Below are 17,768 nucleotides of genomic sequence, written 5' to 3'. Positions count from 1 at the left end.
GCTTCAGTTTTAGCATCAGTCCTTCCAATGAATATTCAGGACTGATTTCCTTTAGGATGGACTGGTTGGATCTCCTTGCTGTCCAAGGAAGGCTCAAGAGTCTTCAACACCACAGTTTAAAAGCATCAATTCTTCAGTGCTCAGCTTTCTATATAGTCCAACTCTCACATCCATACAAGACTACTGGACAAACCATAGCTTTGACTAGATAGATCTTTGTTGGCAAAGTAATGTCTTTGCTTTTTAATATGCTGTCTAGGTTGACCATAGCTTTTCTTCCAAGGAGTAAGCGTCTTTTAATTTCATAGCTTTTCTTCCAAGGAGCAAATGTCTTATAATTTCATGACTGCAGTCACCATCTGCAGTGAGCCCCCCCAAATTTTTGGAGCCCCCCAAAATAAAGTCTCTCACTGTTTCCACTGTTTCCCCATCTATTTGCCATGAAGTGATGGGACCAGATGCCATGATCTTAGTTTTCTGAATGTTGAGCTTTAAGCCAACATTTTCACTCTCCTCTTTCACTTTCATCAAGAAGCTCTTTAGTTCTTCTTTGCTTTCTGCCATAAGGGTGGTGTCATCTGCATATCTGAGGTTATTGATATTTTTCACAGCAATCTTGATTCCAGCTTATGCTTCATCCAGCCTGGCATTTCTCATGATGTACTCTACATATAAGTTAAATAAGCAGGGTAACAATATGCAGCCTTGACATACTCCTTTCCTGGTTTGGAACCAATCTGTTGTTCCATGTCCAGTTCTAACTGTTGCTTCTTGACTTGCATACAGATTTCTCAGGAGGCAGGTCAGGTGGTCTGGAATTTCCATCCCTTTAAGAATTTTTTACAGTTTGTTGTGATCCACACAGTCAAAGGCTTTGGCAAAGTCAATAGAGCAGAAATAGATGTTTTTCTGGAACTCTCTGGCTCTTTCAATGATCCAACATATGTTGGCAATTTGATCTCTGGTTCCTCTGCCTTTTCTAAAACCAGCTTGAACATCTGGAAGTTCATGGTTCACGTACTACTGAAGCCTGGTTTGGAGGATTTTGAGCATTACTTTGCTAGTGTGTGAGATGAGGGCAATTGTGGGGTAGCTTGAACATTCTTTGGCATTGCCTTTCTTTGGGATTGGAATGAAAACTGACCTTTTCCAGTCCTGGGGCCACTGCTGAGTTTTCCAAATTTGCTGGCATATTGAGTGCAGCACTTTCACAGCATCATCTTTTAGGATTTGAAATGGCTCAGCTGGAATTCCAACACCTCCACTAGCTTTGTTTGTAGTGATGCTTCCTAAGGCCCACTTGACTTTGCATTCCAGGAAGTCTGGCTATAGGTGAGTGATCACACCATCGTGGTTATCTGGGTCATGAAGATCTTTTTTGTATAATTCTTCTGTGTATTCTTGCCACCTCTTCTTAATATCTTCTGCCTGTGTTAGGTCCGTAACATTTCTTTCCTTTATTGTGCCCTTCTTTGCATGAAAATTTTCCCTGGTATCTCTAATTTTCTTGAAGAGATCTCTAGTCTTTCCCATTCTATTGTTTTCCTCTATTTCTTTGCATTTATCACTTATCTCTCCTTGCTATTCGTTGGAACTCCGAATTCAAATGGGTATATCTTTCGTTTTCTCTTTTGCCTTTAGCTTCTCTTCTTTTCTCAGCTATTTGTAAGGCCTCCTCATGCAACCATTTTGCCTTTTTGCATTTCTTTTTCTTGGAGATGGTCTTGATCACTGCCTCTTGTACAATGTCACGAACCTCCATCCATAGTTCTTCAGGCACTGTCTATCAGATCTAAACCCTTGAATCTATTTGTCACTTCCATTGTATAATTGTGAGGCATTTGATTTAGGTCATACCTGAATGTCCTAGTGGTTTTCCTTACTTTCTTCAATTTAAGTCTGAATTTAGCAATAAGAAGTTCATGATCTGAGCCACAGTCAGCTCCCGGTCTTGTTTTTGCTGACTGTATAGAGCTTCTACATCTTTGGCTGCAAAGAATATAATCAATATGATTTCTATATTGACCATCTGCTGATGTCCATGGTAGTCTTCTCTTTTGTTGTTGGAAGAGGGTGTTTGCTATGACAAGTGCATTCTCTTGTCAAAACTCTGTTAGCCTTTGCCCTGCTTCATTCTGTATTCCAAGGCCAAATTTGCCTGTTACTCCAGGTGTTTCTTGACTTCCTACTTTTGCATTCCAGTCCCATATAATGAAAAGAACATCTTTTCTGGGTGTTAGTTGTAGGTCTTCATAGAACCGTTCAACTCCAGCTTCGTCAGCATTACTGGTTGGGGCACAGACTTGGATTACTGTGGCACTGAATGGTTTGGTAGCTGTTAATTGTATTGTTTTTTAAAACCTTTCTGTAAGTTTGAATTCTTTCAAAATAAAATGGTGTGTGGTGGGGGAAACAGGGATACAAATGAAAAAAAATTCTTTTCAGTCACTAACAAGAATCTCTATATACTGCCATGAAATGATTTATAGTTAGATGGGAAAAGATTCAAATCAATATGAATAATATACTGACATTTACAAAGGAATAATTTTAAAAGAATATATAAGTAAATCTATAAATACATATGTATTAACATATGTGGGCTCCCCTGGGTGGCTCACTGGTAAAGAATCCACCTGCAATGCAGGAGACCTGGGTTCAATTCCTGGGTTGGGAAGATCCCCTGGAGAACGGAACGGCTACCCACTCCAGTATTCTGGCCTAGAGAACTCCACGGACTATATAGTCCATGGGGTTGCAAAGAGTCGGGCACAACTGGGCAACTTTCACTTCATTTCACTAACATATGCACATAGTCTCTCTAGAAGGATACACCAGTGGTTGACTCTGGGGAGGAGAAATAGGAAAGAGAATTGCCTATTATGAAAATTACAGGCTTGAAATTTACCATGTACATATTTTACTTGTGTATGCATGACTGTTGATGTCTGTAGATATACACGCATTAACTTTTTTAAAAGTCATTATGAAAATATCCAAGAAGATGTAGACTTAAAAGAATATAAAGCCAAGCACATGACACAAACCCTACAATTTAAAGGACAGGTGGAGGACGAAATTTACCAAATAAACTGAACAACAAGAAGAGAAAGGAAAAAAGATAGGAGAAAAGAGAAAGGAAAACAATAGGAAAAATTGTTTCATGGAAATGAAGGGATGAGATTATGTCAAGAGTAAAGTAAACCATCAAACTATTAACAGTGATCTATTTTATTTGGTTCTAAGTTTTCTAAAATAAACATTATTTTTGAATTTAAACAATGAATTATTTTCAAAAGCAAGCACTGAACAACATGTGTGATGAGACAGGACACATAAAACAAGACCTCTAGAGCGGCTGCAATATCTGGTTACCCGAAGGACACAGGTGAACTTAATGGTCACTGAAAGAATTAGAAGGGCAGAAAGGGATCATGGTAAACCAAGAGAATAGAGGTAAGGGAATAGGGGCACAAGTGTAGTCTATGCTTTCAAAATATTAGAAAAGAACATACATCTAGAAGTTTTTTAGGGGTGTTTTGTTTGTTTTTTAAAGATCAGCAGGCTATAACATACTTATGAGCCGAGAGAACAGAGCCAGTAGAGAGGAAGCATATGAAAAACAGATGAATAGCTACAGGCTGGGGAAACATGGGGCAGAGGTTTAGAGAGAGAGAAAAGTGGGAGTCAGTGGGGGCAGGGCGGACAGGAGATGGCATTAAGGGTGGGGCAGGGAAGAAAGGGCTGAAGTAAAGAGTTCAAATTTTTTTAAATCACATTCACCTTCAGAGGATGCTAGGGTATCAATATACTGCTTGAGAAATAACTAATAAAAGGAAAGAATTTTTTAAAATGAGGATGTCAAGGTAAGCAGAAGCTTCCTATGATAGCCACAAAATGTATTAGAATGATACTATTTAAAGGTCTGTAATAATTGAGAAACATTCACTTTTTAAACTTCAGTGAAAAAAAGGACACTAAGTTACATAATGGTATGATATGTGTGTATATATATGGTAGATATGAATAAAATAAGAGAAAATTGGGGGATTTTTCTTTTCTTCTCTATACTTTTCCTTCCAACTCTTTATGCACAGAGCACACGAAAAATGCATTTTTTTTTTTTAAGAAAGCAATCACTGCATCTTAACATAGATATAATGCTACTAAAGAAATAAAAACTTCCATTGAGCTTTAATAGGTACATAATTTGTTTAAAAGGTAGTAACAAATCTATGGGAAATAAAGAACTCCAGGAATAAAAGCAAGTTGACTTTTAGTTACAGTATCTATTACAAACAATTTGGGGTCGCAAAGAGTCGCACAAGACTGAGCGACTGAACTGAACTGAACCAACAATTTTAGAATCAGAGCCGTAGTAATGAAGTGATCCTTGAGCCTATGTAGTCTAAAACTTTCCTCTTGCAAAATAGAAAAATGAGATCCAAGAAGGTAAAATAACCCATCCAAGGTCACAAAGTTTGCTATTGGCAAATGTGACCCAGGTATTCTGACTTCTAGGTCAGCATTTCCACTTCTGTATCAGAATACTTGTTTTTTTTTTTTACTAGTGCACCACATGTGAATTACTTCTGGTTGGCATCAGCCTAATTAAGATCATCATTCCAAGGCTGATCCTTAAAAGCACACAGGAAAAATAAGCCCAATGTGATAAAAGCTTATGCATTCGTGAGGTGTCAATTCACAATAACATCTCTAAACCCAGAACAAAGTATGGAAATGAGCGAAAATAATCTAATTTACACGTTACTGTGAACACCAAATCAAATTTACCAACTTGAAAAAGAGCTGTACTCATCCTAAACCTCCCCAGTCTGAACTTAGATACCAAAGAAAAACTTCTGTACTGGGCATTGTAATAAATCGCTCGTTATCACCCTAAGAATCAGTTATTAATCCAGAAGAAACAAACTTGTGCTGAACCTTCAAACGACATTAACTACACAGGAATGTTAATTCCTGTGGGTTCTCAAATTTAAATTGCCTCAGGCACCAAGTTACATACTTGAAGATAAATGTGGCAGTTTTAACACTTAAGGAGAGTATTTAGAATTCACAGCCTTAAAAAAATCAAATTTGAAATTAATATCAATATATTGCTCACACTCAGGACACACACTATACATTTTCAGCTAGATCTAAAAATATGGCCCCCAAATAAAACCTTTGCTCTTAAATCAAGTATTAAAGAAATGCTGAGGCCACTTAATCTAGGTACTGTCTTGGCACTTTCTCTGTTACTACCATGATCTGCTGCTGCTAAGTCGCTTCAGTCGTGTCCAACTCTGTGCAACCCCATAGACGGCAGCCCACTAGGCTCCCTCGTCCTTGGGATTCTCCAGACAAGAACACTAGAGTGGGTTGCCATTTCCTTCTCCAATGCATGAAAGTAAAAAGTGAAAGAGAAGTCGCTCAGTTGTGTCCGACCCTCAGCGACCCCATGGACTGCAGCCTACCAGGCTCCTCTGTCCATGGGATTTCCCAGGCAAGAGTACTAGAGTGGGTTGCCATTGCCTTCTCCAACTAGCGTGTGAGATGAGTGCAATTGTGCTGTAGTTTGAGCATTCTCTGGCATTGCCTTTCTTAGGGATTGGAATGAAAACTATTTCCAGTCCTGTGATAGCTATATCTTTTTTTTCTTTAGCATCCTTGCATTTTAACTGGGGGCATGGCTGCTGAGCTTCATGTCCAGCTCCTCTTACAGATAGGTGCGGCCATATGACTAAGTCTGTACCAGTGGGGTGTGATTAGATACAGGTAAGTTCAGAACAGATAAAGGTTTAAGACCCATGTTCGGGATTTTGCACTCAAGTCTACACAGTGGACCACCTCAAAAAGATCTACTTAATTGATCAAAAATTATCTACAGCAACTGTAGAGATTATTCTGAACACAAAGTACAGTGATGAAAGAGAAAAGGCTAAGAAGTATGTCTTAAGTTCAGTGGCTTTAATGAGAATAAAAAGAACATTTTAACCAACACAAGTCACAAACAATGATAAAAGAGATGCTGAGGGAAGAGTAAAAGAGAGAGAACTCAGGTCCCTAATTTTGTATATATTTTCTTTCAGGTTAGTTCAAGCTATAAAAGATGTACTGTTGAAGTTAATCTAGTTTGCATGCCTAAACTCATCCTGCTAAGAGCTCTAAGTTTATCACAGTGCTCTCTGCAATCACATTTTTCTCCATTTGTTAGCCTATTGTCCATCCCATCTTTCAGGAATCCAACACTACATGGAATCCAACACTACATAGCACTCCTTCATTATTTTCATAACAAGACAAGGAAACATATCTCCAAGCTCCAGTCACTTACCAGAACATTCTCTCTATACAGATGTAAAAACCCCAATAATTGGAACAATGGGAATCTCTACTTTTGGTCCAGTGAATTTCCAAAAGCAGTAATTCTCATTTAGGTGAGAAGATCAAAATTTGCTGGAAAATACCTTAAAACTACCAATGAGTGACAAAGTACCTGTAGATTACATTCCCCCAACTTTGTACTCTTTTGTTTCCTCACTCCTCTCTTAAAGCATCATTGTTTTAGGAACCTCAACTGTTGATGAGTGTATTTGGGTTATGGCAGAACAAAGACTTAAAACAATGCTAAGAGAGTAACATAACCAGGTGTCCCTAGCCTCCAGATAGCTAAAAACCCTACATGGAACAATTTACAGTTCCCTGGGTCAAGTGAGAAAGCAATGTTGTTGGGGTGAATTTAGTCTAGGACAACAGTGAAAAAGAATTCCATATCAACCATCAGAAAGACACATCTTCAAAGATATAAGCATCCTGAACTATAAAAGACCACTATAACTTTTTCCCCATTCATAATTCACCCCATGCTGCTTTCATACCCCACCACCACAGTTTTAAGGAACTGTTTTAAAACAAAAAAACCCTGAAGCTCCTAGGGAAATTGTAGACTCTAACAGACAATAAAAAGCTTCAAAAATATAGGGAAAATGCTCAGCTTTCTCTTACCCTCCATGAAAATATATACCTTTACTCTGCCTGAAATTTCTGTTTCTTGAAAATCTACCTATTAATTTGGATTAAGAAAAGTGTTTTCCAGATTACATAATAGGTGCTAATAAATATTAATTTTTAGCATTTAAAATCTGAATGTCATATATTTATATGGTTCAAAAAGTAAAAATTAAGAAGATACATATTGTGAAGATTCCCAATCCTACTCTGCTTCCTATCTATCCAGTTCCCACTACATTTATTGGTTTCTTATCTTTCCAGACTTTCCTTGTGCAAATTAATGCAAATTACAGTTATTTCCCAGGACATCTTGATGAGGGGAGCTGGGGGCCAAGCTGAGAGAGACTGGTGGGTACAATTTCAGAGAACCTGCTCTGTCTCTCAGTGGCTTTCTCAAAATGGCCATAGTTCTCAGACAGCAAAAATTTGTATATCCGACTATGAAATACAAATCAGACTTCTGAACCCAGGCTCCATTCTGGCTAGGGCTCTGGTGTCCCTACCTGGCCCATGTGAAGGGGAACACTCTGCCACTCTGTTAGAAAAGAAAGCCCCATCCACCATTTCTTAAGAGCTGGCCAAGTGTAACAAGCTGTACTTTAACTAAGTAGAGCCACACCTAATGAAATATCAAAGTCTGGAGAATGTGCCTCCAGTCTTTGCTTTAATCTGGTGGTAGTGGGGAGGTGTGTGTACGTATGAACAGACTGCTTTCTTTAGAGCAGTTTCAGGTTTACAGAAAATTTAAGCAGATGGTACAGCGAGTTCCCATATATCCACTCTTTCCCCTACTCACTTTCCTCTATCATTAACATCATGCACTAACATTGCAACTGATGAACCAATAGTGACATACTATTATTAACTGAAGTCCATGGTTTACATTAGGGCCCACTCTTTGTGTTGTACATTCTACTGGTTTTGACAAATGTATAATGACATAGGGCTTCCCTGGTGGCTCAGACAGTAAAGAATCTGCTTGCAATGCAGGAGACCCAGGTTCGATCCCGGGGTTGGGAAGATTCCCTGGAGAAGAGAATGGCTAACCACTCCAGTATTCTTGCCTGGAGAATTCCATGGACAGAGGAGCCTGGTGGGCTACAGTCCTTGGAGTCGCAAATGGGTCAGACACGACTGAGCAACTAACACTATATGTGCACTATAAGGACATAACCACCATTATAATAGGAACAGTTTCACTGCCCGAAAATCCTCATGCTCCCTTCCTCCATCCCTCCAAATCTGTTCACTTATTGTCTTTAGAGTTCTGCCTTTTTCAAAATGTCATATAGTTGAAATCACTTAGTATATAAGTTTTTTTTTCAAACTGGCTTCTTTCATTAAGCAATATGAACTTAAGGTTTAGCCATGTCTTTTTGTAGCTTGATAGCTCACTTCTTTTTATTACTGAATAATATTCCACTGTATAGTTTGCTGAAATCTGTTTATCCATTCACCATTCACTTTTTTTTTTTTAACATGATGGATTTATTTGGATGTATTTTGCCTTTTTTTTTTTTTTTTTGGTTGTGCTGCACACCATGTGGAAACCTTAATTCCCTTACTGGGGATTGAACCCATGTCCCCTGCATTGGAGGGGACATGGGTTCAATTCCCAGTAAGGAGTCATATTAACCACTGGACTACCAGGGAAGTCTGCTTCATTTTATAAGAAATGAAACTGAGGAGCCAGAAAGTAAGGTGAACAATTCAAGGTCACAGAGCTAATCAGTAGCTCAGCTGGAGTCAACCCTCTCTCTTGCTCATCCACAAACAAAAATCAGCTCTCACACTTCTATACGACTGTTCTTCCCACTATATCAAGTTTTTTTTTTTTTTTTTAAGGCAAGAGAAGATCTTATTTATCAGCTTTTTCCAGTCAGCAGTCTCCAAATTGCCTTTGTTTCTTTTTGGCAGGTTGTTTAAGTGGTTTGAAATTGATGACTTACTAGAATAAAGCTAAACAGCTAAGCAACCAGGGTAGGAATGCCAAGAGACAGCAGCCAGCTGCCCTGTGCCTGAAAGGGAACAGGGGCTTTACCTGCAGGCCTGGATGTTCAGGAGAGGAGCTGGGAAGTCATAAGAAGACCCCCAATCCCCCTGGAGGGATAGCTCGGTTGCCTGAAAGCTGTGATGTCCTCTGCTCTTGGCTTCATATGGCTGAGGACTTTCAGAAGGTACTCAAGATGTCACTCTCTTGTGTATTCCCCAAACTAACAGCAACTTTAAAACAGAATATAAAGTGCCTTGACTGGGTTCTTACAAATGATATTTTTAGCATAATACTGGCCAAAAAAAAAAAAGAGAACTAATTTACAATGTCTAAGTGTCAAAAACTCTTCAGAGAATGTGAGTAAAAACAGGGAAAGGAAAAGGGGAGATGTGTGTAATTTCAAGAAAGGAAGTTTCAAAAGTTTACAAAAAGAGTAAGAGAAAAAGTATGTTCTGATAGCTATAGTCTCTGGAAGAAACTCCTCTGGAAAACAAAATAGTTGGCAATATCTGAAAAAATTAGCGATTTCAGAGGTAGCCGTCAATAAAAAAGAAAAAAAGCAGATAACTAGGTAGGAAACCCAAAAGCAGGACGAAAACCTGCCTATGAGTGCTCTCCTCTTTCTTCTGCTTATCTCTATCTACTCAGGTCCTTCCAGGTCCTGCTCACCGCCCCTCTCAGAGCTTCCTTCTCGTATCCTGACTCCTCTTTCAAACTCTCTGTACTTGTCATTTATTTGTGGACTTCTCTGCCTCCCAATTCAATTCCAGGGCCTGAGACTGCAAGGCCCTTGTCACACATATCTTGGTTTCCCCAGAATACCTCTAAACAGTGCTTCCTGCAGAGCAGATAATAAATAAATATTTGTTAGTTAAGTCGAAGAAGCCAACTAGAAAGTAGTGTTTTTAAGGGGAGAGGAAACTAGAGTAGTATAAAGGATACACAATCTGAGCACAGTAAGTTGTACTAATAACCAAATCTAAATCAATTGTGTAACAAGTGGAATCAAAAGGCACAGTCACCTGAAATAGCAAAAATAGCACAGTACCTGCAGGAGACTTTCTATGGCATGAAAGCCTCGAATTAAATTCAGAGCAGCACATAAAAGACTAAGGATAAATGCCACAATCCCTGAAAGAGTTGCTGGTTCCAGTCTCTGGTGAGCTGAAAAATAAAAGAAATGATCAGAAATGAACATCAATATCTCACATCAATACCTATACTTATATAAAATGAAATTCACTGCTTAATTTATATGGATCAAATATTGGTGAATCTTCAAAAAATTATGTAATAATATACCTTACAAATTACATATTTTTTAAAATGCAAAATGTCTGACATGACAGCTTCATTCCCTTGAACTCAAGTTAACTTTTTTCCTACATTTTTAACAAAGACACCTAATTTGCATTTGAGGTACATAGTGCTAAGGAGTTCTCACATTTGCCAGTAAACCATATAGGAAAAAAATCTTATTGCCTAAATATGTCTACCATTTACAAGTAGCTGCAAACATGTATATTTTTTAGCTGCAAATATTTGCGAAGGTGACTTTGCTCAGAAATTCACTGCATAATTCCTATTTTTTCTGAAAATGCTTAGGAAACATTTTAAAGGACAAACATAGCTTGCTTTTAAGCAAAGCTCTTCCTTATTTGGGTCCCAGGGCTATAAATACCACAGGGTATATGTGAAAGCTCATCTATAACCACTGATCTGAACTCTATAATAGAATGGACTCTTACAGTTATGAGGCTCCTGGTCTCTGAAGACCACTTGAAGATAAAACAACAGTTGATGAAGTGACCAGTTTATTTTACAGACACATGCCCTATCCATCAGGGCTTTACGGTATAACACATTTAGATATACAATAGCTTCCCTTCATCATTCTGCAGTTAACAAAATTAACTATAGAGTCTAAATGAAAACACAAAATTAAATACATAATCATCTAGACCTCAAAAGGGAGAGAGAGGGAAAAAGAGGACAATAGAACTATATTTAGATCATTTTATTTTAAATCACTGAAGTGTAAAAGCCCTAACAATGAAGTTAATGAGGTAGAACATTAATATAAAGGATTAAATCTTTGCAACTTATATTCAACCATTACAGCAGAAAAGCATCCCTAAATAATTCATAAAAACACAAAAACCCACATGTCACGAAAAAAAGTTATTCCTCAAATTCAGTAGGAATCCAAATATAGGATATATTTTCTTAAATTTCTTCTGTGCCAAAGCTAACTGCTTGTTCTCCCAGTTAATTTCCTTGAGATTAATATGAAAGCAAAAACTAAATGTCTTTGTAAAGTATTGGTACCAGATTTTCTATCACTAGAGAAAAAATCGCACAACTTAAGAATCTATCCAATGGTCTAACAATTAGTCCTATTCTGCATCCCTCCCTCCATCCTTCTCTACTCCCTCTGGGTAGTAAGGGGGAACTGACCTCCAAGTAAAAAAGAAATCCTTAGCAAGGACCTCAAGCACAAAGCTACCTGATAACTAAACAGATTACAGAAATAACACTTCTAATGCCCATGGGATTGTCCAGGCAAGAGTACTGGAGTGGGTTGCCATTACCTTCTCCAAAAGTATACAAGTTTATCTTACCAAAAAACCAAATAGTAATCTATACTGTAATTAAGAACCATAGCCTTTTGTGGTCAAGTAAGGAATGGCCGTTCTTGAATGAAAAAATATTACCATTTTAATGTGTTGATCAATAGCTATTTAAGAAATAAATAATAATATTTACCAAGTTTCTAAGACTTGCCTCTTAGGCCCTTGGAGCACTCTCTTTATAATGATAGTATACGACTTAAAAATTATTTCAAATAACTAGAAACATTTTTAAAGGCATTAAAGCAAATGACAAGCCTCCTTTAACAAGGACAAAGCACAAATTATGTTGACGGACAGGCTGGAAAGGTGCCAAATCACCACAAGAAAGAAAATTCTCAAGTGGAGATTCCCCCACTCCCACCCCATCCCCTTCCTAATACCTGTGGGAATGCTTACTAAGAAAAACTCCACCTGCACAAAATGTGAGGCTGACACTTTGTAAGGACACTTTCTCATTTTAATGAATTGAACAAGATATTTAATCACATTTCAATGAATTATATTACATATTTTTTTATAAAACAGATTTTAGATGAATTATTATCCACAGATGCTTACTTCACATTTTAATTTGGCACCATGATAGGTACTATTAGGTATAAAGCAGGTTTAGAACAGTAAGAAACGAAGAAATGAGAGGTAATATAGAAAATAATAGTTTTGTTTAATTCAAAATAACACTACCAGATCACTTTTTATTTGTTTAGCTATTATTGTCTTCTGCTATGATGCTTTTTTTTTTAGATTAGTCTCCTTGAGCCCAATAACTGCATTTTCACATCAAAATTAAAATTTTAATGTGCCAATGATTAATGGAAAGTTTAAAAAAATTCCCAAAGAAATAAGAGCAAATCCCTTGGAACAAAAGGGCTATTGGGTATAGTGAACTAATATATTTATTCAGCATACATTTTTGGGCATGATTCTGTGTAAGATGCTGTGCTTTACAGGATTAAAAAAAAACGAATTATCCAATCTGCCTGCAAGGCATTTCTAGTCTTTTACAGCAAAATGGACAGATAAGCTCATGGAAGTAATAAGCATTCTAAATTAAAAGAGTTAGGGAATTCTGAAGAGCAAAGATAACTAGGTGACATGGCAATGGTAAGAGAACCAAGGTAGGTCTTTAAAGATGGTTAAAACTTAGACACGTACAAATGGGAAGAACTGTACTCCACACAGAGAAAAGAACATGAGGAGCCTGGAGATGAAAATGGGAGAAGCAAATAATAACAGCATCAACAAAAACCACTGCCACTACTTCTAATCCTTCTAATAGTGGCTGCTCTCAATGTACCAAGCGGCAAGTGCTTCATATATACAATTTCATGCTATCCTTCCAAGAATTCAATGCAGTACACACTACAGTTGTCGAAGTTTTTTCTAACAGGAAACTATGGTTTAGGGAGATTGAGAAATTTGCCCAAACTGAGTAAAGGAACTGAGATTTAAATTTAGGTGGGTCTTCCCAGGTGGCACAGTGGTAAAGAATCAGCCTGCCAATGCAGGAGATGCAAGAGACCTGGGTTTGACTCGGGCTGGGAAGATTCCCTGGAGTAGGAAATAGCAACCCACTCCAATATTGTTGCCTGGAAAATTCCACTGAAAGAGAAGCCTGGCAGGCTACAGTCCATGGGATTGCAAAGAGTCAGACATGACTGAGTGACTGGGCACACACACAGCTTGACTCTAGAATTCGTGCTCTTAACCACTTTGCTATTGGGCATTGCTACTGGTTTGGTTTTGCTCAAAAAGATGTTTATAAAAGTAGGAAGAAATTAGGTAAGAAAGGGAGGCTGAAACAAATTAACAGTCTGAAATATGAGGCTAAAAATTATGAACAAACTCAACAACAGGGAAACATGGAAGAGCAAGATTGATGATTAAAGCTGTTCTTAAATAATATTAACCTGTAAATGGGTTGTAAAGAGATTAAAAGTAGAGAGAGATACATAATATTTTCTTAGTGCCTTCTCACTAGGGATATACAGTCCCATTTATCCTTTAAAACAGTGTACTTCGTGAGGTAGGAATGACTAAATTCTTTGTGTTTGAATTTTCTCACCTACAAATTGAGGTTAAATAATTTGCTCTAAGATGGCTAGTAAGGGCCATCTTCACAATCAGCAGTTGGGTCTGAAAAGCCCATACTTTTTCTACAACTCTGCATTAAGAAACTCATGAGTGAGTCATTGTAAGATACTGACTGAATTGAGGACCTGAATTAGGATAGTGAAGTAGAAATGGAGAAGAAAGAGGTGAGAGAGATTAGAGAATCTAAAATTATTAGACTTGGCAACTAACTAGATGTGGGAAATGAAAAAAAAAAAAAAAAAAATCAAGGAAAATGCCAAGGTTTGGAGTGCAGGTATTAGAAAGATAAGGGTACTATTAGCAGACCCAGTGGAAGAAACCCAGGTTTGATTGAGAACGGAGACATTTTAAACATATCAAACTTGAAGTGATGGTGAGATATGAGATATGTTTAATAAGCAACTGAAGAATGCAAGAAAGGTGAGTTGGAAAAACAGATGAGGTCTGCATCTGAATGGAAGGGTTTGGATGAGATCACACTGAAGGAAGTGAGCCAACAGCAAATCCTTGGTAAATACTGCTTTCACAGAAAGGAAGAGGAGGCAGGGAAGACAGATGTAGAACAAACAGAAGAGGAGGGAGCAACAGAAGCTCAGGAAAGGGAGACCATCAAGAAGACGTGGATTACAATGCCTGTAAACAGGCCAAAGACCATCTGAACTGAAAAGAAAAAAGATTTCGATTTACTGACTAAGATGGTTCTGACTCTTCAGCAAGTATTCAATGGTTTCAGAAGAGTGGCTGAAGGCAAAATTCAGACTGCAAGAAGTTAAATAACTAGTAAAGGTAAGAGGCAGAAGCAGTAAGTAAACACTTCTGCAGTTACAGGAGAGGAAAACAGGATGACAGCTTGACAGATACAACAAGATTGAAAAATAATTATTTTTCTCCAGTAATGGGGTGGAGGAAGGAGACTTTAATAAATTTATAGGTGGAACAACAAATTCAGAGAAGAAGAAATAGAAGAATCAAGAGAAAAGAAAAATAATTGGTGAAACAGAGTACCAGAACAGTCATAGTGAGTATTCAAAAAGATGGTCCCATTCTAACCTCAAACCTCCTCATAATACTAGTGTCTATGCTGAGTCAAAGACAAAGTTCAGAAGTTGCAGTCATTCAATGATGTCCAAAACACCTGGAGACACAGGTTTTAAAACGCAGAGAAATTTCAAGTCAGTTCTATCTAAATAAGCATAACTTACTAAATTATGACTGAGACTAATTGTAGGGTACAAAAACACACTATTTTTTTCACTACAAGACCCTTTCTTATCATTACCACTTGTCGAAAATGTGCATGTCCTTCAAGTTTCCAAGGTCTAAAAGTGTTACTTCCTTTTTATCTTAGAGCATGTATCACATTCTACCTTGTATTTATTGACTTTTACTTGCTTTTCCCATCTTGAAACCAGACATGTGCTTATTGTCTTTATAAAATGCCCTACAATATTTAAGCATAATACTTTGAAGGGAAAAAAGCAATAAATATTTGTTAGATTATGAGGGTGTGTGTGTGTGTGTGTGTGTGTGTGTATGAGAAAGAGATTGGGAAATCTACATGCATTGTGGGACAACAGCCAAATACAGCCACATTTGCAGGCAACTAATAAATTGTCTAGGAAATTACATAGATTGACAAAATGCTGATTAACCACCAAGTATTTATGCTAAAAACAGAGGTATTAAAGAAACTGAGAAACATGTATTAAATTTAGGGTTTCATATATTTGTTTTGAAGGATATAAAATTTAAAAGAATAACAACATTAAATGTTGGTGAGGATAGAGGGCAATCAAAACTCTCATAACATTGCTTGTGGGAATGTAAAATGGCACAACTACTTCCAAAAGCTGGTAGTTTCATAAAGAGTTAAACATGCACCTAACCCATGACCTATCAACTTGACTCCTAATACTTACTTGAGAGAAATGAAAACACACAGCAACAAAAGATGAATGTTTATAACAGGTTTATCTACAATAACCAAAAACTGGAAACAAGCTAATGTCCAATGTTTACCCACCCTGGATAAACAAAGTGTGGTATGCCCACACAATGACTACTACTCAGCGATAAAGGGGAACAAACTACAGAGATGCAACATACATGTGACATTGGATTAAGCAAAAGAGGCTGAACACAAGAATTATACTATATAGTCTTGTTTATATAAAGCTCTAGAACAAATAAAACTACTTTAAAGTGAAAAAAATCTCAATAGTGGTTGTCTGGAGTGGGACAGAGATTGAGTGGGAAAGGTCATAAAGAAAACTTTCTAGGAAGATGGAAATGGTCCACACTGTGAAAGGTGTATGTACTATCATGGTTTTTTACTCTGTATTTTTGATGCTTTGACATCTTGGGGCCTTGCAGACATAAAAGGACTGCCTCTCCCGGGACTATTTAATTCGTAGAGATGGCAAAAAACTCACCTGCAAGCACGTCTTCCATAAGCAAACCCCACATCCGGAGCCCACACTCCTAACTACAGGGTTCTTATACTGAAGGCCACTATTCCCCTGCCTGAAGCGCCCCAGGGGCAGGTATCACTACAAGTATTCAATCTAGCCAATCTTAAATGTACTTTCTCTGCCTCTCCCGTTCCTTCCTGGGGAAATCACAGCAAAGACTCTTACCTCCTAATCTGTTGGCCGTGCCGTGCCATACATGAATAAGAGTAAAGTCTATATTTTGAAACAGAGTGTGGTTTATACAACTGTATCCATTTGTTGAACCACACAGCAAATATCTGTGCATTTTAGTACGTGCAAATTTCCCTTAAAAAAGAAAACTGTGGCAAACTATTGGGTATAAGATAGGCTCAGCAATGTGTTATACAACATGGGGAATATAGCCAATATTTTATAGTAACTGTAAATGGAAAATAACCTTTATAAATTGTATAAAAATTTAATTTAAAAAGAAAAAGAGAAAGAACTGTAGAAATTATCAAGTGGATAAGTGGGTAGTGAGGGGAGGTACAGATGAAACAAGAATGTCAAAATATTGATATAGTTATAACAGTTGGATGATGGATACAAAAGTGTTAATTATAATATTCTATTTACTTGATATATGTTTAAATTTTTCTATAATAAAATGTTTAAAAAAAAACAACAAGTAAAAGTAGGACATAGTATTTAACATATTGACCCCAGCAGAACATCTGTAGAAAAAAGATACCAAAAGTAAGAGAGAAAAAGGCCTGCAAAATAATGTTTATCAAATAACTATTAATCAGATTCTAAAATAAATTCATTTAGGAAAGACAACTGCAAAACAAGAAAGTATATTTAAACTGGGAGACTATACAGAAAATATTATGCAGGCCTGATCTGAATTAAAAACAAATTTAAAGTTAATATGATAATCTCCAACTGCCAATTACTTTAAAATTTTCTCTTTCTTATAATTTTCCTCTCCCTTTCTTAAAATAACAAATTCCAGATTTCTCCCTATTTTCCAAGTATCTCCTATTTGGTGATCCAAGATACCATTGCAATCTACACATCAGAGTAGAGACTTACGGAAGTCAAGTAATACAAGGAGTTTCTAATCAAGTCCTCCTCCTAGTAGGTCAAATTGAACCCCTTCCCCAAATTAAGGTAATTCTCCTGGATCCTGAGTGTATATTTTAATGAACATATATTCTTAGCAAGTGCCAGACCTATGGAATTAAAACTACTGGAGAAGGAAAGACCAATGGAAGTCTTGGAGCTCCCTCAATCCAAATATCATCAAAAAATTAATCCCTAGGCTAACGGCAGAGATTGGTGTGACCACCCGAGGCTCGCTTAAAAAGATGCATAGGTGATGATTCCTATCATACTCCTTTTTAACTTTCCAGTTTGTCTCCAAACTAGGTGCATCATAGAGGATGACAACAGATTACTGTAGGTTCCAACTGCACATGCTTTTCCAGATGCAGTCTCCATGTGGAACAAACCAATTAACTCCCTGGCACACAGGTACTAACTTTTGTATACTTTTTTTTATCTATCCTAAAACAGAAGATCAGAAGCATTTTGCTTTTA

General features: G+C 37.3%; 1 protein-coding gene across 7 annotated transcripts in view; it reads right to left on the bottom strand.

Moving 5' to 3' along the window:
- Nucleotides 1-17,768, bottom strand: part of SEC22A (SEC22 homolog A, vesicle trafficking protein) — an 85,961-nt gene that overhangs the window by 17,807 nt on the left and 50,386 nt on the right. For all 7 annotated transcript variants that reach the window (XM_055568401.1, XM_055568402.1, XM_055568403.1 and 4 more), the window contains one exon: nucleotides 10,056-10,171. In XM_055568401.1, coding sequence (XP_055424376.1) covers nucleotides 10,056-10,171 — 116 coding nt within the window. The remainder of the gene's footprint in view (nucleotides 1-10,055; nucleotides 10,172-17,768) is intronic.

This window comes from Bubalus kerabau, chromosome 2 (assembly GCF_029407905.1).
Source record: "Bubalus kerabau isolate K-KA32 ecotype Philippines breed swamp buffalo chromosome 2, PCC_UOA_SB_1v2, whole genome shotgun sequence".
Taxonomy (NCBI): domain Eukaryota; kingdom Metazoa; phylum Chordata; class Mammalia; order Artiodactyla; family Bovidae; genus Bubalus; species Bubalus kerabau.
Note: the sequence above shows the minus strand (reverse complement) of the source record. Positions and strands in the feature narration are given on the sequence as shown.